At 47.2% G+C, this 24,075-nt stretch overlaps 1 protein-coding gene across 1 annotated transcript in view; it reads right to left on the bottom strand.

The window, feature by feature from the left end:
• LOC119438615 (snRNA-activating protein complex subunit 4) overlaps window positions 1–24,075 on the bottom strand; it is a 121,452-nt gene that overhangs the window by 70,896 nt on the left and 26,481 nt on the right. The window contains 2 exon segments of the mRNA XM_049660627.1: window positions 947–1,114; window positions 9,185–9,418. Of these exon segments, the coding sequence (XP_049516584.1) occupies window positions 947–1,114; window positions 9,185–9,418 (402 nt within the window).

The following is a 24,075-nucleotide window of genomic DNA, read 5'->3' on the forward strand; positions in this document are numbered from 1 at the left end:
TCGAACTTTGAGACATCCCACCAGCTATGCCACAAGACATAATTGTCTTGTGATTTACGCACATTAACTCTTTCCGTACCACGCCCATTGGGCATGGTTAGCCGTTATGGTTTGAAACGCTGCTTTCAAGACCTTCCACGCCGCTCACAGACACACTGCGCCATCGGGCGTGGAAAAGGAGAAACTATATTTTTGTTTTCTAAGCAGTTCACTTTTTTCCCACCAGGCGGGGATTTTTAAACGCGCTCCGAAGTTTCGCGATCGTCAAAGCAGAATGCAAAAATGTCTGGCCCCGAAAACGATGCGCGCACTGCGATCTCCCGATTCCACTGCTTCTGCGGCTGATCTTATCAATACACTGAATAGCAGCGAGTCAGAGGACACTGACTTTTCGTCGGACTTTGAGTCTAAAAACGGCAACGACGCAAACCAGGCTGGAACATCAGTGGCTGACGCCCGGCGCGCCCAGCTATAGTGCTCGCAGTTAAATTTTTGCAGCGAAATACCTGTTGAATGAATTTTTTTTTTGAGATAGTGCCTAACAAACAATAATACATTTTGTATAGCTCATAATTTTTGTAACATTTCTTTCTTAGTGGATACAAGTGTTTCTTTACAAAATTTGTTCAATTTTAGTGCACAATCTTAATTTTAACAATTTATATATTTTTTATGACATATATCTCATTATTAAAACTTTAATGCATGAAAAGTGCATTCATTTTGCTTTCTGTTTATGTATTACATTAAATATTGAGTGCAGTAGTTCCTTCAGAAATAAGCATCTGCCGTAACATACAAAAAACACCCGTTTTCCTCATGGTAGGGAAAGATTAAAAACGCATGCTTTAAAAGTTTTGCCAATTTGCTGCTTCAGCCACAATGTATACATGAGCTAGAAACTACATCCATGGAGGCTGCAGGACATTTTTATGCCAAAGCACACCTGTGACCAGGCGATGTCATCTCCCTCGGTGCACACAGAGATGAGCTGTTGCAGTCGGTGGTTCTCCTCATCTGAAAATGGCCCCATGTTGTGGCGCGTCACAAGCCGGCTCGAGTAGTGTGTCGCACACTGAAACGCACTGCGGCCGGTCTTCAGCTCCTGTGCCACCTGCACCACACACAGGGTCACACTTACGGACCATACAAAATGACTACCTATTTGGTTTGGCAATTAATGTGAACACTTCAATTCTAGGAATATGGCAGATAAAATCAAATAGGGATACAGTTAAACCTTGATATAATGAACTTTAATACAGCCAACTTCTGTTAATTCGACCCTGACGAGATCAACAAAATTGATCAAATTATCCGACGGGTTTAATTAAACAAGATGCAGAAAGAAGGCCAAAACACACCGCTGATTCACTGGGTAGTATATGCCAAATTTTATCATCTACAAGGATTCCACAGCTACCTTGGTTCTCCACAAGAAAAGTAGAAAGTTACCTATAAAGAGAGGGGTCAGGCAAGGAGGCACAAACTCTCCAATGCTATTCACTGCATGCTTAGAAGAATTCAAGCTCTTAGACTGCGAAGGCTTAGGAGTGAGGATCAACTACGAATATCTCAGCAACCGTCAATTTGCAGATGACATTGTCCTATTCAGCAACAATGGAGACGAATTACAGCAAATTACTGAAGACCTGAATCGAGAAAAAGTAAGAATTGGGTTGAAGATGAATATGCAGAAGACAAAGATAATGTTCAACAGCCTGGCTAGGGGACCAGAATTCAGGATCGCCAGTCAGCCTCTAGAGTCTGTAAAGGAGTACATTTATCTAGATCAATTACTCACAGGGGACCCTGATCACGAGAAAGAAATTTACAGAGGAATAAAATTGGATTGGAGTGCATACGGCAGGCATTGCCAAATCCTGACTGGGAGCTTACCACTGTTGTTGAAAAGAAAAGTGTACAATCATTGCATTCTACCGGTGCTAACATATGGGGCAGAAACTTGGAGGTTAACAAAGAAGCTCGAGAACAAGTTAAGGACCGCACAAAGAGCGATGGAACGAAAAATGTTAGGCCTAACGTTATGAGACAGGAAGAGAGCGATGTGGATCAGAGAACGAACGGGGATAGCCGATATTCTAATTGACATTAAGCGGAAGAAATGGAGCTGGGCAGGCCATGTAATGCGTAGGAGGGATAACCGGTAGACCATTAGGGTTACAGAATGGATACCAAGAGAAGGGAAGCGCAGTCGAGGTCGGCAGAAAACCAGATGGGATGATGAAGTTAGGAAATTTGCAGGCGCAAGTTGAAATACTCTAGCGCAAGACAGGGGTAATTGGAGATCGCAGGGAGAGGCCTTCGTCCTGCAGTAGACATAAAATATAGGCTGATGATGATGATGATATGCCAAATTTTAACACGCCCCAGACTTAAACTCTGGGACACTTTCTATGTGTCCAAAGTAGAAAACTAACGTAGAAATGGCATTAAAGCTCAAACAAAATTTAAACCTAATGTGCAGTCGTTATTTTTGTTTTTTTGGCACGAAAAATGGGCAAAGGTTTAATACGTATTACCCAATGACAACCGATCTTTTAAAGTCAGCTTCGCTGCAATACAGATGCGCTGCGCGGTAAAGCGTACTAACGCCGTGAAGGCGGTTTTCATTTGATATCCTGATTGCACGCGAAGGCAATTTACGGCCAAATCTTTTTGAGAAAAAATAAAAAGAAAGGCATGCATTATTTAAAGGCGCACAAAGGCACTCCATTTCTCCACAATTTGGGGGGACCCTCGACTCTCTTGCACTCCCTTACTAACGCGATAGCGTTAAGGACCCCAAGTCGCAGAAAATACGGTGTCAGCTTCCGGCGCCGTAGACAGCACTGGCATCCCATGAGCGAAAATTGCCGTATATATTCTATGTGACACTAAAGTTCTTCTGTTACTAAAGTTGCTCATAACTTGTCTTACATTCTTTGCAAATTAATTTCTCGGAATTTTGATAATGACCACCCACACACGTCATGAAACAAGAACACCGACAATGCATGCCTTTCATGTTATATCTTCACACACTAAAATGTTAAAAGTGCCAAACAATAACAAGATCGGCCCATGCAAGAGGCCGCGTTTCTACTAGAAAGCTCACCTTCGTGCATAGCATTCGTTACCAGCATTTCCCAGTAAACATTACGATTACATAAGCTACAGTTACAGGGAAGCGTGAGAAGCAGTATGGGATCTTTGAATGCTATCACATTCCACTCTTAAAGGTTAAGCTTAAGCATCCTCCAAATTCTTTTTTTTCATGCATGGCATCTCACATTGCATCTCGTGTAATCCAGCTTGCATGGATGGATGCAAACTATGAGCGTTCCCTTTGAAATGGGGCGGATTGCACCATGAAGCTCTTGCTTTTATTTTGCCTCAAGTCCTACCTATCTTATTTTTTGTAAAATAACACAAAGAATTCCTAACATCAAACTTTCTGAACCACTATTGGGAACTCTGTTTTTGTATGTCTCCACTGTTTTTGGTCTCCCAACTTTTCTGCCACTTCAATCGCCTCGCGATTGAAGGTTCGTAGAAAGCGCCGTCTTCCCATGCCTTTATGCTGGAGGTTGCGTAATCTCGAGTTTCGGAGATGCATCGAAGTGAGAGGCAGTAGAAGCATTTGCTCCCCACTGCCGGCGCTTTCATGATAGCGTCGTTCGATTGCGGGCCACACTATCAGCCGCGGGGGAGGAGTGGATGTGAAAGCGTGGTTGGCCTCACTTCATACCGCCCATTTGAAGATATCGCCGACACGGAATAAAACTGTACCTTTCGTTGAAGACTCAAATTCAACAAAAGAACGTCTTTCGCATTAAAGTTTGCTTTTTCCAATTGCCCGATAATTCGGAAAATTTTGTTGCCCCTTCTGCGTGAGAAAAATTTGCAATAAAAGTTCCAATTTCAGTAACAAAATTTCTATACAATGAAGAAAACTGCCAATTTTACCACCTTTGTTATACGGAGGCCCAACTGTACATAGAATGGGTAAATTAAACTTTTTAGGAGCCCGAAGTCTGACCAAAAAAAAGACCTTGCACAAATTACTCCGCTTTCTGTTAAGCGAGGAAGACGCAAACATGAACGGAATGTTGCGCTGCATATTTTTTAGTAAGAATTCATGTAAATCAGAGAACAAGGCACGGCAAATATGTTTTATTTGTTTACAGCGTCATCAATACTTCTTTTTGGGTGAGTTGGTACATCTTGAAACTTTGGTTAACAGCGGCAAGCAGCAAGCTTAGTTGTTTCCATTCCCCCCCCCCCCCCCCCCCCCCGTTTGCATTTGGCAAGACCTGCTAATGGAAAACTATATGCATAAAAACACACTCGCCAAACATGCTGCTTGAAGAACAAGCAAAATATCTGTCCTCAAAGGAAACGGGAAACTACAATAACATAGAATGAATGCCAATGCACGTGCCAACCCTACGCTACAAAAAAGATATTTATTCTTAAGACACAAACACATCTTATAATTAGGAACACAAGTTCAGTGATCCGACAGCACATATAATCAATCACCCGCCGTGGTTGCTCAGTGGTTATGGTGTTGGGCTGCTGAGCACGAGGTAGTGTGATCGAATCCCGGCCACAGCGGCCGCATTTCAATGGGGGCGAAATGGGAAAACACCCGTGTACTTAGATTTAGGTGCACGTTAAAGAACCCCAGGTGGTCCAAATTTCCGGAGTCCCCCACTACGGCGTGCCTCATAATCAGATTGTGGTTTTGGCATCTAAAACCCCATAATTTTTAAATATAATCAATCAATCAATCAATCATTATTTATTTCCAAGGACAGTAAGGTCCCTAAGCTTCCCAAGGTCCCTAAGGCGAAACGCTGTAACAAACCACTTGAAAGTGCCTTAGGGCCCACGTACATGGCAAGAGTTTCACAGTCCAGTTTTACAAAAACTAACACTTCACAAGAGTGGAATTATTCTACATAAAATAGGCAAAACAAAAAAAGCAATAAGTAGTAGAGGAGTGGGACTGCCCAAAGTCATTTCGGAGCAATTTTTGGAGCAAGTAAAATTGAGTCTTGGAGCAGACAAAATTGCACTTTAGAGCAACTTGGAGCAGTTTAGAGCAGGCCAATCTGAATTTTGGTGGACTAATGGAATATGGCAGCACACTTCTAAACCATGACAAAAGAGAGAATAAGCCAACATAAAGCGTATAGTACAAGCACGCTTTGTAGCTATAGCGTGCTAGAATATGCAAAAGTGGGTCGAGCGGTGGCACGGCATTTGTTTTCCTGGATAGCCGAAAATTTTCTCAAATTACGAGTTCCAATTGACGCGCTAACGTAATTTCTTGGTCACCATATGTCACCACAGAGACCCAGAGAGCCGCAGTCAACCCTGGGTTGGTATAACGTAAAACTATTCCAATCTGTCTTTATTGTGATATCAATTATATGGACACTCCAGGCGCATTTCTGGCTCGGAACGAGCGATTTAGTCCAGAAAATCGAACTTTGGGGCCTAAATTCGTACGAAAAATCAGTCCCAAATTGCATTAGTACTATGGAAACTCTAACAGTGCATTTATGAAGTCCGGAATACCCATCGAGTCCGCAAAATCTGTCTGCGACTGTAACGGAGGTGCTCGGTGTCGGTCGCCTATTTTCCAACTTCAAGGAGGGTGAAGATGAAGCTATGCGTCACGTTTGCGCTTTGGAAGACGAACTGATGACCATCGCTTTCAAAGAAAAGAAGCAAAAAGTCATCACAGATTATTTTGGTCGATAAATATTGCGAGTTACAAGTGCTTTCTAGCAACCGGGTCTCATTTCTGGATGTTTTTTAATGACTTTCGTTAGTTCAAGTTCGGTTTAATTCAATCTAGCTAAGCGTCCCTGTTAAGTTTGAATTAAGGGGGGACGCGGGAATCAGATCGCGAAATAAATTGATTTTTGGAAACCACGCATTTCGGTATTTGCAACGCCTAATCTATGCTGTACCAAAATAGTTTGGCTGAACATGCACGAAAAGAGCCCGAAAAAAATTAATTTGTCAGTGCGCAGGGCGAGAAAACAGCTTTAAGTTGCGCAAAATCACCGCAGTTCACGGAGCCATATCTCGTATTTCCCGCCACCGAGCGCCACCATCTTGGTATCGTTCGAAAGCTCAAAGTTTCGCCGTTCCGCTTCTCAATTCGTCGGTCGTCGCCATCTTGTAACAAATGCACAAACACAAAAGAAGTGCGGGTCTGCTGGAGGTAGCCACGCAGGTCCTTCGATGAAAGCGAGCCTCCGATTGGCTGCCGTGCTGAAAGGCGTCTCCCCATTGGATACTGCTGCGGCAGCGGGCAAGGTGCAGTTGTCTACTTCGCAAACCACGCCGGCGTCTTCACTTGACACGCAGAATTCGGATTTCTGAGAGCTCCCAGGTTAGTGATGGATCGTCGCTCGTTCGAGAAGAAATTTTGGACGAAGCACGCCTTCGGAATACGGAAGCGCGAGCCTCCTACAGTGAGAAAAATACGGCAATTAGTGGGAGACGCGGAGGAGCACCCAACTGAAAGTGCCGCCCTACCTTGGGCCGTGGATTACGTGCCGCGCTATCTTGCACCGTGTGACTCGAGCTGCAAAACCGACAATCCCCCTTCGTCATCGGCACTGGTAACGCAGTCGGCGGAAGACGCGCCAAAGGAGGCTACCGTGCCTCGGCGTACGGCCACGGGAATCAGCAGAGATCGTATCGACGCGAGTCGAAGGTCACCATCGCCGGCAAAGACGGTGTACTCGGTTTCTGTTGCATCGTGCGACACGGACACGCCGCCTCCGAGCGAGCCCCAACCGTCGACGAGCTACAGTGTGATAACCAAAGATTCACCGGACAAATAGTCGCCCGAACGGCGCACCATTCAGACGTGCCTCGAGCTGCGTTTCGTGTAAGCGGCGACGGCAGAAGCGCGAGCTTGCAGCGTTTGCGACTCCCTTCACGCGGTGTTCCCAACTGAACGGCAGCTCAATTTGATGGACCAGCCAGGCTATGAAATTTTAAACGCCCACCAAACGAAGAGGCAAAGGTGCAAGAAGTTGCCTGACAGCAATGATGCCAAATATTACAGCCCTGATGTGTTCTAATAAATCTGCACTGCTTGCAAAACATTACAACCCGTTTTCTCAATTTTTTTTTTGTCAGTCACCACGCTCGTGGAAAGCATAGCACAACAATGGCTCGACTGATTTTGATCCCGTTTGTTTTTATGTATTCCCTGAAGTGTGCTTCAGGGTATGACAGTCTTCAATATCTTGTTGATGGCTTACTTTTTTTTTCTACATGGTAATTTGTGAGTTACAAGTTCTGGTACAATTAGTGAAGGTGAACATGATGTTCTATGTAAAAAAAAAATAAACGGGTTAAAAAATTTTGGAACTGTTGTACCCTGTAGTGCTCTTTTGAGCATAGATTAAAACTAAAGGCAGCTCCCTGGCATGTTTCGTTACTGTGCCAGGCTTTCCACGAGCAAGGAACTTGTAAACTTTTGTAAATTCTTATAAAACAAAAACTAATGAAGATATCTTAACGAAATTTTAGATTTGGCTCTCTATTGCACAGTGTGTGTGCCAAATTTCAGCCCTTTCTGCCAAGAAACAAAAATGTTATTTTTCATCCCCTCCTCCCGCCTTAACGAGCTCTTACTGTATTCAGTAGTTCAGTATGCGTCCCAATTGCCTTGGGTTGCACGAGGAATCCACTGCGGAGTTCCATGTGCCATGGCGTTACCCCACGCCTCCACCAAAATGTAACAAGGAAGGTGAGGAGAAATATGTATTTACAGTAGCACATGTGTACGATATCGCAAAATTCACACACGAGCCGAGGCGTGTCTTTATCGTCTTCCTTTCACTGCGTCCTCGTGCGTGTGCTTGGATAACTGTCCCATGACAATATTGCCACGGGGATGAGAGTATGAGAGCAGGATGGTAGTATTCTTGTTTTCTTTTATTGTAATATTTAGATAATTTTATCCTCTGCTTGTTTAAGTAGTAGTCAAGACTGTCTTTACTTGGCAGCTGATGAAAAATTATGGGGTTAAGTTAAAGATTAAGGAATTTTGTGGAGGGATCTTGTCGCTCCATTCTGAACGAATCATCCAATCAAAACAAGAACAAATTGTGGCCTTGACTGGATCTATATTCCGTTATGAGCTTAAAAATGATTTAGTTGCTATTCTGTTGTAATACAGCATTCAGTACTATTCAGTGACAAGAAGGGGCGTGCAACTATTATGAACAATAAAAACAAAATAAACTTCTTACATTGTAGGATAACATCCCCATGCATGCTCCCGCCGCATTGCTACAGTGAAGCGATGTCATGTGATCCAATGATTGCAGCACCGGCGCTTCCAGTGGCGGCCCTCATGCCCAATAATCAGGAAATCACAGCAACACGCTTGCAAGTGGTGAGAAAGTGAGGCACACTCATTGCCCTGGCATTGACGCAATGCTTAAAAAAATTGGAGTACGCTTAAGCTTCACCTTTAAAAGTGGAACACGGCAGTGTTATCGGGCCCCGTTCGCATCGCATTTTTTCTTTGAGTAGGCTTCACTGCAACACAGAACGTGAGAAAGCCAGCTTACAAAGAGCAAGCTTACACCGATCTCCTTAAAGTCGGCTTCACTTTTAAACAGAAATGCATTGCTGGGAAGACATTTTTCCAGGGGCAATATAAGTCGTCTTATGTTAAAATGTGAAGGCCCTAGCACCTTTTTTATTATTTTAGTAACTGTTTGCTATTGCCCCGATGGGGGCACGTGTCCAAAATGCATTCGGAAGGCGAAGTCCCAATTTGACCTGCCGAAGATGCGAACACCATCTGGATATGATTTTCGCAAGTACATTACCTGAGTGCGCTGATGTAAATGCTGGAAAACGGGTTTGTGTTCGAGTTTCCTCGTAACAGAATTATTTCTTCTCGTACATTCAAAGTACAATCCGATGCCACGTCTGTAGGTTGTGGTTAAGCTGTACTTTACCATTTTTCTGGCGGATTTCACTGTGAGAAATTCAATTTTTGTTCACTAACACCTTGCGCCACATGGAACGCCTGTGTGGTCGGGGGTCGGGATGGTTGGGGATGATTTTCTCCCCCATGGACGCCGACGCCGCATTTTCAACGACACGGGGTCCTTGTATGAAGACCCACCTGGTCCCAGTTGCGCTCGCCCCATTTAGTGGCCAGGGCTCGCAGGCGCTCGTCCTCCGCTTCTGTCCAGGGGCTCTGGTTTAGGCGCACATCAAGCAGGTGGCGCCACCTCATCTCGCAACCAAATGCCGTCCGGTGGGCGCGCATGTCCGCCTTTGCAATGCGCAGCCAGTCGATGGGGCGTGACGACTGCTCCAGCAGCTGCTCCAGGCTCATGTTGCGTGTCTCAGCCACCTGCAGTCATTTAGAAGAACTATGAATTGGGCTAGTTGGTGTGCATCCATTTTTTCTTGCTTCCGGAAGCGAGAAGCTTCCGCGTGTAAGCTTCCGTGTGTCACCGTGTCCTCTTCATATTCAGTGTTCGTTTCATGCCTGTCGCTTCCTATGGTACTTAGCGCAAGAAAAAATTAAAGAAGAAATGAAGACCTGCAGTCAGCAGATTAGGTTAAATTGGCTGCCTCCTTTGCCCATTACATTTCTGTGCACTAGGAAACCTTGTTTTTTTCATCTTGACATTAAAGTATATTCCCCTTGAGATCAATTCCCTTAAACCAAATCTCCTGAGCAGCTCGACACTTTGGGAATCTGTGAAGTTTATCATAGAAGCTAACCACACTTGCTAAGATGAGCTTCTGATAAAGACAGGTTTCCAGGGCCTTTCAGTTAGAAGAGAGTATACTGAAATGCTGAATGTCTTGACAGTCTCTGCTACTGCTACACATAGGGCTCACTGTTTATGTTGCAGTGAGAAGGAAAGGAAAGGATGGTGCAGCATGTGAGGGAGTTAGAGAAGCAGCAGCTCAGGAATGCCAAAACACATTCAATCTAAGAGTACATCTGTATATGTCTGTTGCACTGCAGTCAAACAGACTGTGCTGCACCACCATTAATATCAAGTGACAAAGTAGGCTGGGTTGCACAAGCCACAGCTAGCACATTGAGTTATGCTCTTACTGGGAAGGAGAAACAGCTTTGTTGTCTTTATTAGTGCATTCAAGCTTCATTCTATCCTTATTTCAATGACTGAAAAAGGCACCTACATTCACTGTGTCCCAAATCGTAACTCAGTTTTGTAGATAAGCTTAGCACAAGGCACACTTAGCAAGCAAATGTCACGGTAAGATGTGCTGCTCCTCTACCTTGTAGCACAGGAGACACACTGCAGCAGAGTTTGACGGCTCTCTGACATAGCACACAGAAGGTTCCACAATTGTAATGGCAAAAAAAGCAGGCTTTATAAACTACGATACATCAAAGTGCAACAAACCAGGGCTTATGAGCCAGTTTTCTATCACAATAACTTTTGCGTACATATGGCCACTGTGCAAAGCAGACCGGGTAACATTTTACGAAGAAGTTGCGGGAGCATCTGCAGCAGTGAGGACGTGCTCAGTGGTACAGAGTAGAGCACTGCACGGACGGATTTTCTGACCAGGGCTTTGCCCGAACCTGCAAGTTCCATGCACTGGCCTGCCCAAGCCTGGCCCAAGCTTGAAAGATTTGGACCCGACCTGGCCTGGCCCGGCCCAGCCAATTAGACTATAAGACAATGAAGAATGGTCCAGTTCTCGGGTTATTGTGAAGACACCACCCGTACAGAAATTCTTTGTTAGTGAATGATTTTACTGTCAGGTTTCATCTAGACACTTTGTTGTCAAATTAAATTTTTTAAATGAAATAATCAGGTTTTACGTGCCAAAACCACGATCTGATTATGAGGCACGCCGTAGTGGGGGACTCCGGAATAATTTCGACCACCTGGGGCAGTGGCGCACCGACGGGGGGGGGGGGGGGATTCGGGGGTTGTAACCCCCCCCCCCTGAGGCCCACTTAGCCCCCCCCCCTTTTGTTTAACCCCTTTTCTTTCCTTACGCATTTGAGTACTGCAACGAAGATGTAAGGCGCGCAATCGTCTGCACACTCGTAAAAAGCGCATTTTTTTTTACAATTTCCCGTGAAGAAATCGAAATTAGTGCTGTTTAGATGGTATTGGCAAACTGTCAACCCCCCCCTGGCAGAGATCCTGGGTGCGCTACTGACCTGGGGTTGTTTAACGTGCACCTAAATCTAAGCACACAGGTGTTTTCGCATTTCGCCCCCATCGAAATGCGGCCTCCGTGGCCGAGATTCGATCCCACGACCTCGCGCTCAGCAGCCCAACACCATAGCCACTGAGCAACCACGACGGGTACTTCATTGACAAATGAACATGTGAACAAATAAGAAAGAAGTTACACCGTTTTGTTTATTATACTAGCGCATCACAGTGAAATCTCAATATAACGAACTTCAGGGAACTGCGGCAAATTGTTCGTCATTCTGAAAAGTAGTTATAGTGAAAGCCACAAAATTAACCATTCCGCCCCATCAACCCATCATTTTATCAACTGGCATCGTATGAGCTGAAATGTCGCTGTTGGCTGTCAGCCCGCACTGTAACTATCTTCCATAGATTCTGCCGCCATGTACCGCCATATATAGAGAGGTGCGCACAAGTGATGCTGATGCTGAGAACACCATGGACAAAGAGGAAGCTCCATGTTGCCTATAAAGCGTAATGTTTCTTTTTATTTGTTTGTTGCTCACATTTCCTGCCATGGACACCGCAAATGTCTTGCTCGAGGCAGACACCTTAACTATTTCAACTTGCAAGCACCTGTAAACGATACCGTCTGGAAAGTGAGACCGTTGGCATCCCTGCGAGCACGGAGGTTATATTTCTCCACTGCTTAGCTGGTATGGCCGCAGAAAGAAGGGCTTCGGCTTTCGGCGAAACTGCGACTTTTTTCAAACGTAATAATTAAAATAAAATTGTGTACAAATCACCACTACTCTCATTTCTGAGTTCTCCCTGTTTCTCGGCTCCTACATTTCCCGGATCTTACATTTCTTTTTGCGGCCCAGTAAAAAACGTATCAGCGGGGTTCTACTGTATAACCGATACCGCCGCAGCGGTTAATTGTAATAAGTGGTTTATTTTACCATAAAACACATGCAAAAGTTGACGGTACATTGGCTGCTTACTGTTATATCGGATATATTGTTAAAGAGTCCCTGACACAGTTTGGACAAATTTTGTAGACATGTAGGGTACACCTGCTATATTAGCACCACAATTTAAGTGAAGCATCTCATATTAAGAGAGCTATGGACAATTACAAGTTACCCTCTTCCCCAGGTTTGCTTTTACACCTTAACTAACCCTCCTCAAGGGCACCGATTCTCGGAATGGCAGTGCTTCTGGGGAGCATCGATAGATGACGGAAGAGCCGACACCACTCACATGTTTCTCTTTCTCTATAGCTCTTCATTTAATGTGTTTGACTTGACTGCCAGCCACGTGTTACTGTCGTGCTTCGTCAATTGTCATGAGTTTTCCGGGTCCACTAATCCTTCAGCGCTCCTTCATGGCAGCGTTCAAGAGGGCTGCCATTCTTTACACCGAAGAAACAAAAAAACTGTGGGGCGGGTCGCAAGTTCGACAAATCTGAACGGGTGGTGTGGGAGTGGCAGCTGCAGCGAGGCAAAGTTTTCAGCTGTGACAGCAAGCGAAAAGGTTTCTGCGGTTGAAGTTGGGACACTTTTTGGAGCTGGAGGCCAAGCTTGTAGCAAACATCACTGAAATGTGCAATTGGTCCCTGCCAGTGACGTGTAACATGGTCATGAAACAAGCTTGGGTCATCACTTCGGAAGCGGGTATAATTGTGAGCTTCAGCTCTAAACATAGCTGTACTCGGAAACCAAGTCCAAGCAACCCCGAGAGCCGTCGGACGTTTTCCAGAGAAGAGCGGGGAGCCGGAGTTTTTTCAGCCTCAGACAATGAATGCAGTTTGTAATTCTGCCAATTAAACGTTTTCCACCCTTTCTGCCCGCTTCCTCCGCTCACACATGGCGCAGTCGACATCCGCAACATGCCACAGCCACTTCGCCCGCCAAGTAAGCCACCGTGCCCTCGACTGAGCGCTGTTGAAAGCCAAACCATTCCTAAGCCTACCCAGCCCGGCGTGTCAACAACGATGTCGTTCATCAACTAGCGTGTTGCCACCGCAGAAGACCTCGCCACCGTGAATGCACAGTTGATTAAAACTGAGCTGCAACGCCGAAACCTCTCCACAACCGGCAACAAGGAGGAACTAATCGACCGACTTTTGGTTGATACCGCGAAAGACCCACCGCCAAACCACGAACCCGCGCCATCATCATCATCATCAGCCTATATTTATGTCCACTGCAGGACGAAGGCCTCTCCCTGATCTCCAATTGCCCCTGTCTTGCGCTATCATAGTCCAACTTGTGCCTGCAAATTTCGTAACTTCATCATCCCACCTGGCTTTCTGCCGTCCTCGATTGCGCTTCCCTTCTCTTGGTATCCATTCTGTAACCCTAATGGTCCACCTGTTATCCATCCTACGCATTACATGGCCTGCCCAGCTCCATTTCTTCCGCTTAATGTCAACTAGAATATCGGCTACCCCCGTTTGTTCTCTGATCCACACCGCTCTCTTCCTGTCTCTTAACGTTACTCCTAAGATTTTTCGTTCCATCGCTCGTTGTGCGGTCCTTAACTTGTTCTCGAGCTTCTTTGTTAACCTCCAAGTTTCTGCCCCATATGTTAGCACTGGTAGAATGCAATGATTGTACACTTTCATTTTCAACGACAGTGGTAAGCTCCTAGTCAGGATTTGGCAATGTCTGCCGTATGCACTCCAACCAAATTTTATTCTTCTGTAAATTTCTTTCTCATGATGAGGGTCCCCTGTCAGTAACTGACCTAGATAAACGTACTCCTTTACAGACTCTAGAGGCTGACTGGCGATCCTGAATTCTTGTTCCCTTCCCAGGCTATTGAACATTATCTTTGTCTTCTGCATATTCATCTTCAACCCAATTCTTACACTTTCTCGATTAAGGTCCTCAATCATATGTTGTAATTCATCTCCATTGTTGCTGAATAGGACAATGTCATCTGCAAACCGAAGGTTGCCGAGATATTCGCTGTTGATCCTCACTCGTAAGCCTTCCCAGTCTAAGAGCTTGAATACTTCTTCTAAGCATGCAGTGAATAGCATTGGAGAGTTTGTGCCTCCTTGCCTGAGCCCTTTCTTGACAGGTAACTTTCTACTTTTCTTGTGGAGAACCAAGGTAGCTGTGGAATCCTTGTAGATATTTGCTAAGATATTCACGTATGCCTCCTGTACTCCTTGATTACGCAATGCCTCTATGACTGCTGGTATCTCTACTGAATCAAATGACTTTTCATAATCTATGAAAGCCATATAGAGAGGTTGATTGTACTCCGCAGATTTCTCGATTACCTGATTGATGACATGGATATGATCCATCGTAGAATATCCCTTCCTGAAGCCAGCCTGTTCTCTTGGTCGGCTGAAGTCATGAACCCGCGCCATGCGTGCCGGCAATTTCAACGTTGTTCCCGACCATGCCAGTGCCTACGACGTCATTCCCAGCCATGCCAGCCTTCACGTCAGACCCAGCAGAGAACATGCAGCGCATGGCAGCTTTTCTTCACCAGAACATGGCCATTATGATGACCACGATAGCAAGTCACGCGAACCCAGTGCATGTGACACAACTAACAGACCTCTCAGCTTCACTGCCTACCTTTAACGGAAGTGGCACCCCTACTTTCAAGCACTGGATCGAAGAGCTCGAGTGCATTCAACGACTTGCACGATAGGAAGACCCAACTCTCCTCGCCATCGCGCAAGGAAAGCTACGTGGAGTCGCAGCAGACTGGCATGCCTCAACAGGGCGACAGCTTACCACATGGACCATCTGGAAGGCCGGACTCCAACAACAATTCGGCGAGCAACTTTCCATGATACAGTGGCAACTAAAAGTCACAGCCCTCACACAAAAAGCTGGAGAGAGCCTGCAGCAGTATACCTTTGCAAAGCTCAAGATCACTTCAGGTTATCCAGTTCCCATTACTAACAAGGAACGCATCGAATACCTCGTTTAAGGCATTCGTGACGACCAGGTAGCCACATCCATCGCTGTTCAGCGACCCCGTACCATGGACGACTTCCTCAGCATTGTATCCGAAGTGGATAGAGCATTGGACCACGCCCGCCTGATCCGATCTCCACAGCCAGCAGAGCAAATCGCAAGACAGCCGGGACACCCCCAGCTCCAGAGTGCTACTGCCAGAACTGACAGTACTGTGAACTCCTCACAGACTGCTCGACCATCTACGTTCCAGCACACCACACGCATGACACAGCCTCCTCGTATTAACAGCCTACCACCTGCGGACCAAGAGTCGAGGTACGAAGCCATTTCAGCTAAGTATGGTGCCCCAGCATACAGAAGAGGACAAGACTTTAAAGATGCAGTGTGCTACAACTGTCAAGAGAAGGGTCACCTAGCAAGTAAATGTACTACACCAAAGCAACCTTCTAGTTACAACAAGCCGACAGTCCCCAAAGCACCAACAGCCTGTGTTGGCCGTGTTGATGACACCCTGTATGGATCCAAGTTCAGATGTGCTGTTGCTACTGCTCAAGTCCAAGGACTGGGAGAGATCAGTGCTTTCCCAGACAGCGGTTCAAACGTCACCATTCTTGCAGCAAGCTTAGCATCAAACCTCAACATCGAACCGTGGACCAAGCCACCTTTGCTTGTCGGCGGCGGAAGCTCCGTCATGCCAGAAGGATCTGTCTTTTTGAGGATCACTATTGGACCTCTATCTGCAGTTGTCGAAGCAGCCATCCTTCAATGGAACGCCCTTCCCCTCATTCTAGGAGAGGATTGGTTTTACGCAGCTCAAGCTGAACTCCAGTTCAAACCTCCGAAGCTGCCTGTGATCTGCCAGCCATCTACCAACGTTGTTGTGCAGTGCAAAGAGGAGCTATTGCCAAGAATGTCAAATGCAGTAATTTTGACATCTGCATTGTCACATTTTGATCCCTCGCAGCCCACGGCAGAGCCACTTCAATTGGAGTACGAGCCAGACGAGAATGAACCCTTGTGGAGCCAGCTCAACAAGGCGGCCCTAGTTCAACTGGAAACAACATGCCCCACAAGCCCACTCCAGACAAGCTCTTCCAGCCCGTTGCCTTCAGACCCACTTGTTAACGTCCCTGACGATTCCCTGAATGACATCTGCCTTGGAGCTCAGCTCAATCCCCAAGAACAAGCAGCCGTGAAGCGCATTGTACAACGTCATGCTGGTCTTTTCAGCACAAGCCTTGAAGACATCGGTCTCTATGAAGGCATCGAACACGAGATCAAGCTGGTGCCTGACGCCAAGCCCTACGGTCGACAGCCGCACCGTTACACAGCCAGTGATAGGCAATTTCTCGAGCGTCAGACAGCGACTCTGCTTGAGAGTGACATCATCTGACCATCCTATGGCCCATGGGGCTTCCCAGCAGTGGTAGTGGCGCAAAACAACAAAAAGAGGCTATGCGTGAATTATATACCTCTGAACCATATGAAAGTGAATGTCCGGCAGCCACTTCCCCGGGCTGACGACATTCTTTATGACTTTGCTGGCAGCTCCCTGTTTGCGGTCTTGGATTTGTGCTGTGCATACTGGCAAATCAGAGTGAAAGAGGAAGACCAGGAGAAATCCACATTCATCACGCACCAGGGTACTTTCAAATGGACGCGAATGCCTTTCGGGTTGAAGAATGCACCATCCACCTTTCAAAAGACGATGCACAAAATATTTTCTCAGCTAAAGCCTCGACAGTCCAGATCAGGTGTACGCACATACCTGGACGACATCGTCATCTTCGCCAACACCTTGTCGGAGTTCATAGGTCTTCTGGAGGAGACTAACTCTCCTGCAGCGGGCCGGCTTCAAGGTTTCCCTGAAGAAGTGCAGGTTTGCTGTTTCTTTGGTGAAGTTTCTCAGATTTCTGATCTCAGAACAAGGCAAGCAACTAGACCCCTCAAAGAATGAAGCACTCCTGCGAATACCGGTGCAAAAAACATCAAAACAGGTGCTTTCTTGGCTCCAAACAGCCAATTTCTACAGACGCTTCATACGTGACTTTTCGAAGATTGCTGCGCCTCTCCAAGCCGCCATTTGGTCTGTTGTGTTTGAGTGGACACCTGAGTGCCAACGAGCCTTCGACACTATTCGCTCTGCACTAACATCAGCACCAATACTGGACCATTTTGAAGCTGATGCACCTACAACAGTTGCCACAGACGCATCTGCTACAGCCCTTGGGGCAGTGCTCACCCAAAAGAAAGACGGCAAAGGGACTGTGATCGAGTATGCCAGCCGATTGCTCACAGAACCTGAGCGCAAACTACACAGCAACATTTGGGAAGCTTTGGCCGTGCATTGGGCTATTACAGTTAAGTTTCGTCATTACCTACTCGGACGACGGTTCCATCTTCTGACAGACAACTGGTCAGTCGCCTGCTTGACGACAAACTTTAAACCGTCTCGACGCTTCACAGGAATGCTACTCGACCTAGCAGAGTTTGACTTCTCTGTTGAACATCGACCAGGACGCCAAAATCATGTGGCTGACATGCTTTCACGTTACTCATGTGCCACAGTGTCTCAAAGTCCACACCCTCATCACAATGCAAGCTGAAGATGAAACATGCAAGGCCATCCGTGCAAAGCTCTTCTGTCAGGACAGGAGAACCAGAACTTTGTTATGGTCAATGATAACCTCTGCAGGGTTGTGAGTCCAGACCTGCACACAATTGTTGTCCCAGCCAAGATGCAACAGCAAGTCCTTGAACTTGCTCATGATGCCAATGGACACATGGATGTGTCACGCACCCTCCCAAAGATCAAAGACTGCTATTGGTGGCCGAAGATGGCTGCTACTACGAAAGAGTATGTCAAGGCTTGTCAAGTTTGCCAGGTGTACAACCGGCCTACCACATGTTCAGTTGGCACAATGTGTTACATGCCTACTACTGAGATTCCCTTCAGTGCCATAGCTCTTGACCACATCACAATGCCAGGAACAGAAGAGAAGTACATCCTCAACGTCACTGACTTCACAACCACATACATCGTCCCAGCAGCAGTGCCCACAACCTCAACCAAAGATGTGCTGAAGCACTTGCATTCATTGTTCTACAGATTCGGAGCCCCTGACGACTGTCTCTCCGATCATGCTAAGTCATTTGAGTCTCACCACTTCAAGAATTTCATGCGCATGCATGGTGTGACATGCATTTTTCAGTAGCATACCGTGCAGCCAGCAACGGACTTGTTGAGCGTGCCAATGGAACACTTGTGATGGTACTTTGGAAACTATGCAATGGTGATCAGTCACTTTGGGTCACGAAACTGGAAGAAGCCGCTTTCGCTGTCAATACAACCCAACATCAAAGCGCTGGCTTTTCCCCCTTCGAACGTTTGTTTGGGTTCATACCAAAGCTGCCACATCAAAAAGTCTGCCCACATCAAGCCTCTAACTTCAGCGAAAAGCTCCTGACACTGCCCGACGGTCAAAGCGAAGCAGTCAGTAACTCTGAACAAGCGCAAGAAACTCGGAAAACAATATATGACAGGACCCACTGAGATGCATCATTTGACAATGGTGACTTTGTATGGGTACGACGACAAAAGCCTATCCTACAGGGATCTGAAAAGCTTGCTCCCAAGTTCAAAGGCTTATACCAAGTCACACACAAGCGAACTCCAGTCACATACGACGTTCGACAGGTAACCAACTCCACAACGTCTAGACAACACACTCGAGTTGTTCATGTAAGCCAGATGAAGAGATACCGTCTACCATACTTTGACCCAATCCTGGCCCAGCCGACTGAGGGAGATGAACCCTCTACTCCAGACTCCGCCGAGTCGCTGCCCGAGGACCACGTCCCTGTTCACGCCTCGCTGAACTTATAGACGCACATACCTCACCTTCACCCGTAGATGAAGCCTCGGCCCACCTTCCAAGTCGACGACCCCTGCGTCATCGCACACAACCCCAACATCTACAAGACTATGACCTGTCAATGCAAGACTAACTTTTCTTTTCCAAGTGGACTTGGACTTCTAAGTGGGGTGGGATGTGAGCTTCAGCTCTAAACATAGCTGTACTCGGAAACTAAGTCAAGCAACCCTGAGAGCCGTCGGACATTTTCCCGAGAAGAGCGGGGAGCCAGAGTTTTTTCAGCCTCAGACAATGAACGCAGTTTGTAATTCTGCCAATTAAATGTTTTCCACCCTTTCTGCCCGCTTCCTCCGCTCACATAATAGCCAGGACAAATTTCAAGGCCAGCGGGGCTTGAGCATCGAAGTTTATGAAGAGGGCTGGCTTCTCTGTGTGTTGGCGTACCAGCGTGTGCCAGGAACTGCCTGCGCATATGAGGAGAAAGACCTCGCCTTCCAGAGGCACTTTCTGAAGCTGTGTGACTCACAGCAATACTTGCTTGGCCAGATCAGCAATGCCAACCAGACTCCCGTCTATTTTGACATGACAAGTAACATGACGGTGAGTGTGAAGGGCACTTGTGAGGTGAAACTCCTCACTACCGGAAATGAAAAGCTTCTGTTTACTGTTATCCTCTCATGCTTGGCGGATGGTGCCAAACTCTGCCCATACATTGTCTTCAAGCAAAAGAAAATGCCATTGGAAGCGTTCCCCAAAAGTGTAGTTGTGAGAGTCAAAGAGAAGGGCAACATTACGAATGACATGGTGGTCGAATGGTACCGCTGGTGTGGCTCTCGAGGATGGGGGCGTCCCTCAAAGATTATGTTCCCAACCTCCTTATGCTGAACTTCTTTCGAGGCCACGTCACAGCCAAGGTGAAAGCGGAGCTGCGGAGAGAACGTACAGACATGCTCGTAATTGCCGGCGGCTTGATGGGGCAGCTGCAGCTACTTTGTGTTGATGTGAACAAGCCTTTTAAGGACCTGCTCTATCATGAGCACACCGAGCAGCTGGTTGCAGAAGACCGTGAACTTCATCCGACTGGACCTGTCAAAAGAGCCTCCCTGACGGCTGTGTGTGGTTGGGTTCTTTCAGCATAGGTGGCTGTTCCACAAGATGTCAAGGTGCGGTCGTTTGCAAAGTGCTGAATTTCGTTGGACGATGACGTGGTGTGGGATTGCAGCAGCGATGACGATGGCAGCAATAGTGAGGACGATGACACAAGTGAAGACAAGTAGTTCAGTGACCATGCCAGCGATGAATAAGTTTTCATTATGGAATGCACTCACGAGTATGCAAATTTGAGTTGACTTACTATTGTGCAAATACAGTGTTTTGTCGTCCCTACATCTCTCCCTTTCCACTCACAAAGGGTGTCAGGGGTGGACTTTGCACAGACCGATTTGTGGCAGTGGCGCTCATGCTGCCAGCCGCAACAATGTGACTGGCAGAGTGAGCGCGAGGAGACCTCTTCGGGGTATTGCTGGGTATGTACACATTTTTTTTCTCTCATCCGCCGGCCCCTTTGTTTGTGCATCATTTGGACTTGAGCTCGTCTGCAGTCTCTTGCACCTACAGAAAGTACATAACTTGTGTTGCTCCTTTTTCAAACGCTAAGCTGAAGAGTGGTGCCTAGTGCTAGCTACACTAAAGGCTCATTCACACCGGCAACTTGAGGAGGTCGCGCGAACATTTGTGACTCGCTACCAAAAAGCGACCGACGTTCACACCGGCAAGCCCGGCTGAACCCGACCCGCAAGTTGCAATCCCGGAAATTATCGTTCTCAGCGAGAACTCTAGGAATGTACGCAGTTCGCGCACACTTCGCTGGCACTGTGCAAATTGGTTTCGTGTTCCAGCAACAGCCATGGATTTTGATTCGAGCGAACAGGAAGATGTCGTCCCTGTGCTGATGTGCTCTGCCGTGGTGTCAGTTGTGGCAGCGCAGGAAGCCTCCAAAGAAACGCAACACTGGTGGGTGCGCCCATGCCTCCGCTCGCGTGAGGTGGCCGGCCACGCAAGCTGCCTCCAGCACGAACTTTGGGCGCATGACAACGAGTATTATCGAGAGCAACTTGTAATTTCTAGCTCCCATTGCGGTGAGATTCGGTGCATAATATTAAAGCGAAGCTGATCACCCGCTGTTCCCCTTTGGGCGGTGTGCTCATCCAACAAATGGCCGCTGGAAAAAGGGTTTGTGTTGCGCTTTCTTTTCCTGCTGTTAAGCTTCCAGCGAATGCGACCACGTACATTCGACACGTTGCTGCAACTGCTGCGTCACAGCATCACAAGACAAGACACCAATTACCGGCCTGAAGTCTGCATATGGTGGCGCGGACATTGCATTTGGCGTGGACGACCACCAGATAAAAACACATAACATCACCTTCGGCGCAGCGCTGATTGGTTTAGCAGCTTTGCGACCACGGTCGTGCGACTGAAAAATTCAGCAGCGAGCGACTGGCCCAAAATGGTAAAAGCGACCATTTGCGACCAACTTGGTCAGTCGCTGTCAACCGCTGTCAGTCGCCGGTGTGAATGAGCCGAGCCTTAAGCAGAATGTATCGGAGACCCAAGCCGACGGAGATTGCCCTAGCTCTCACGAGGGGGCCCATCGGTTATCGGGAGAGCATGCTGCACAGCCACAAGGACACTTTTCCCTAGCGGGGTGTCGCGGGAAGCCATCCTCCCGCAGCGACGTGCTAGCAGTGCCCTTTTTTGTTTTATATTTTGCTCTTGGCATGGAAGCCCCATCGATTCCTGTGCCGCCCCGGGACAAGGAGTTCGTGCAGTGCCAGGTGTCATAGGAGGCAAACTGTTTTCTTTAACTTAGGTCAATAATGTGTATTCTTGCATGCGTAGTGATCACAGTGCTCCCCCCTTATGCGAACTGAGCATCCACACAGCCTCGCGCTAGATTATGCGAGGCGACGGCTGACGCAGCTCTGAGGCTCGCTAGGAGTGGTTGGTACTCTTGTGAGATGGAACAAGCATGAAGGAACACGCAACACGAAGGAAAAAGCAACAGCCCGGAAACAACGAACAACAAGCAAAGCCTAGAAAAAAAGACAGGTGGCGGCGAACTGAAAAGGGAGAAGTAAAGGAAGAGGCAAGCACGAAGCACACGCGGAGGAGAGAGTGTGCTGCGCGGCTCGGAAGGCTGAAGACAAGGAGGCGGTGCCAGTTAGTGAAGCGGTGGCAGCGCGTCCCTAGACAGAGCCAGGAGACAGCCCTGCTGTTCCCAAGAAACCAGACTGTTCCAGGGATGTTCACGGACGACGGTCCACGGTCGAGCTGTGCTTGGTTGATGAAGGTGACTGGCTGGTCAGGCGCGAGGACCCGGGCCAGCCTTACAATCTGAACTCTGCCAACCGTTGCTAAAGGCTGATCCACAACTGGCACTACTGACGTCTCCCGGAGAACGCAGCTCCGACCTGTTCGTCGACCGTGCAGGTTGAGACAACCCAGCTTGGTGTGGCAGACAGCGTCGACAAAGGGCTCTGCAGTTCGTCCTCCACCATGCCCTCGGCAACCACCCCGTCGTCTGGGCCAACACAACGCCCCGGGTGAATCCGCATGTACACAATCACCGTGACTGTATTACTTACGTCGTTGAAGGGGGGAACATAATACTTAGAGCTACTCTATAACTTTGATCGCATCCTGCCGATTCGTTCGTACGTGCTACAGTCGAATCCCCCTACAATGAACGCTGCTACAACAAAATTTCTGCCACAACGAATATTTTCCGATTCCCTGTCAGCTGCCCATAGAAAGTAATACAAGAAAAGTCTCTTCATAACGAAGGAGTTTTATTCGGTATTTCCGATTCAACAAACTTTTTGAGAACGAAACTGGGACTGAATTGAAATTTGAACTGCCAAATAGTCAAATTGTAGTCAAATTGCCAAGTAGTCCAAAGCTGTGACGATCGTATGTCCGCTTGAACGAGGTTTTCGCGAATGAAATCAAATTCAACGTACCAATTTAAGCCACTGCAATCTATAGCCACACGTGGTCATCACGCGCCTGTGAAAGACTGCACAGGATCACCACAATCGCTGCCGTTTTCTGTGGTGTGTGTCCGGTTGAAATGGCTACGCCAACGAAGACGCGTAAATTTCTCTCTCTCAAGGTGAAGGCACATATGATCGCCGAGGCAGAAAGTGGAAGGAAGAAATTTCGCAGTTTCGCCCGAAAGGCGAAGCATCAATTGCGATAGCAGATTAGTAGACAGCTATACGAACTAAGGATAGTAGTTTTATCGGCCGTGTAAACTAGTAAACATTAGCTTACTAACTAAACTACCAAGCACAGTGTCACGCACGCACAGGTAAACATGAAAAAATCTCGCTCGATGACCGCGGAAACTCAGTGTCAACAAGCTGGAGTGAGGAGGCACGGCAATAGCAGCGAGCAAATTGCCCTCTTTGTTAAATGAAAAATGAGACATCCACCCAAATGTAGCAATTGCTACAAAGGAAACCCATACGGGTTCCTCGAAAGAAAAGCCTCACAGTTGAAGAAAAATTCGTGGAAAATTAAATGGAAAAAAATGTTCCGTTTAATTAGTTCCCTCCACCTAGCAAGTTTCCGCTAAACTATTACGTCAAATGCCCTCTGTGTGCTCACTTCAATGCGAACTAAACGTCGAAAGCACAGCGCGCACGACTCTACCGGCCCTAGTTGCACTTGTCCACATCGCAGATCACTTTGAAGATGAGGCCCGCATTGCCCGCACACTTTGTGCACGTCGCAGATTGCTTTCAAGATACGGCGCCAGCGCAGCCGTTCCGCAGCCACTGCTGTCAACACGATGCCAACGTCTTGTCGTCTGGGGAAAATGACAACCTGCTAGACACACTGACTCCAGCGACTGCTTTGAAAGTAATGGATCCTTTTGACCATCATCAGAAAAGTTATCAGAGGCCATGACAATGACACTGCGATGGCTCTTTTAACAGAATGTGAGACTCGCGTAACGCCCTTGCTTGCTAAGAAGCG

Source organism: Dermacentor silvarum, chromosome 1, assembly GCF_013339745.2.
Source record: "Dermacentor silvarum isolate Dsil-2018 chromosome 1, BIME_Dsil_1.4, whole genome shotgun sequence".
In the NCBI taxonomy this organism is placed as follows: Eukaryota; Metazoa; Arthropoda; class Arachnida; order Ixodida; family Ixodidae; genus Dermacentor; species Dermacentor silvarum.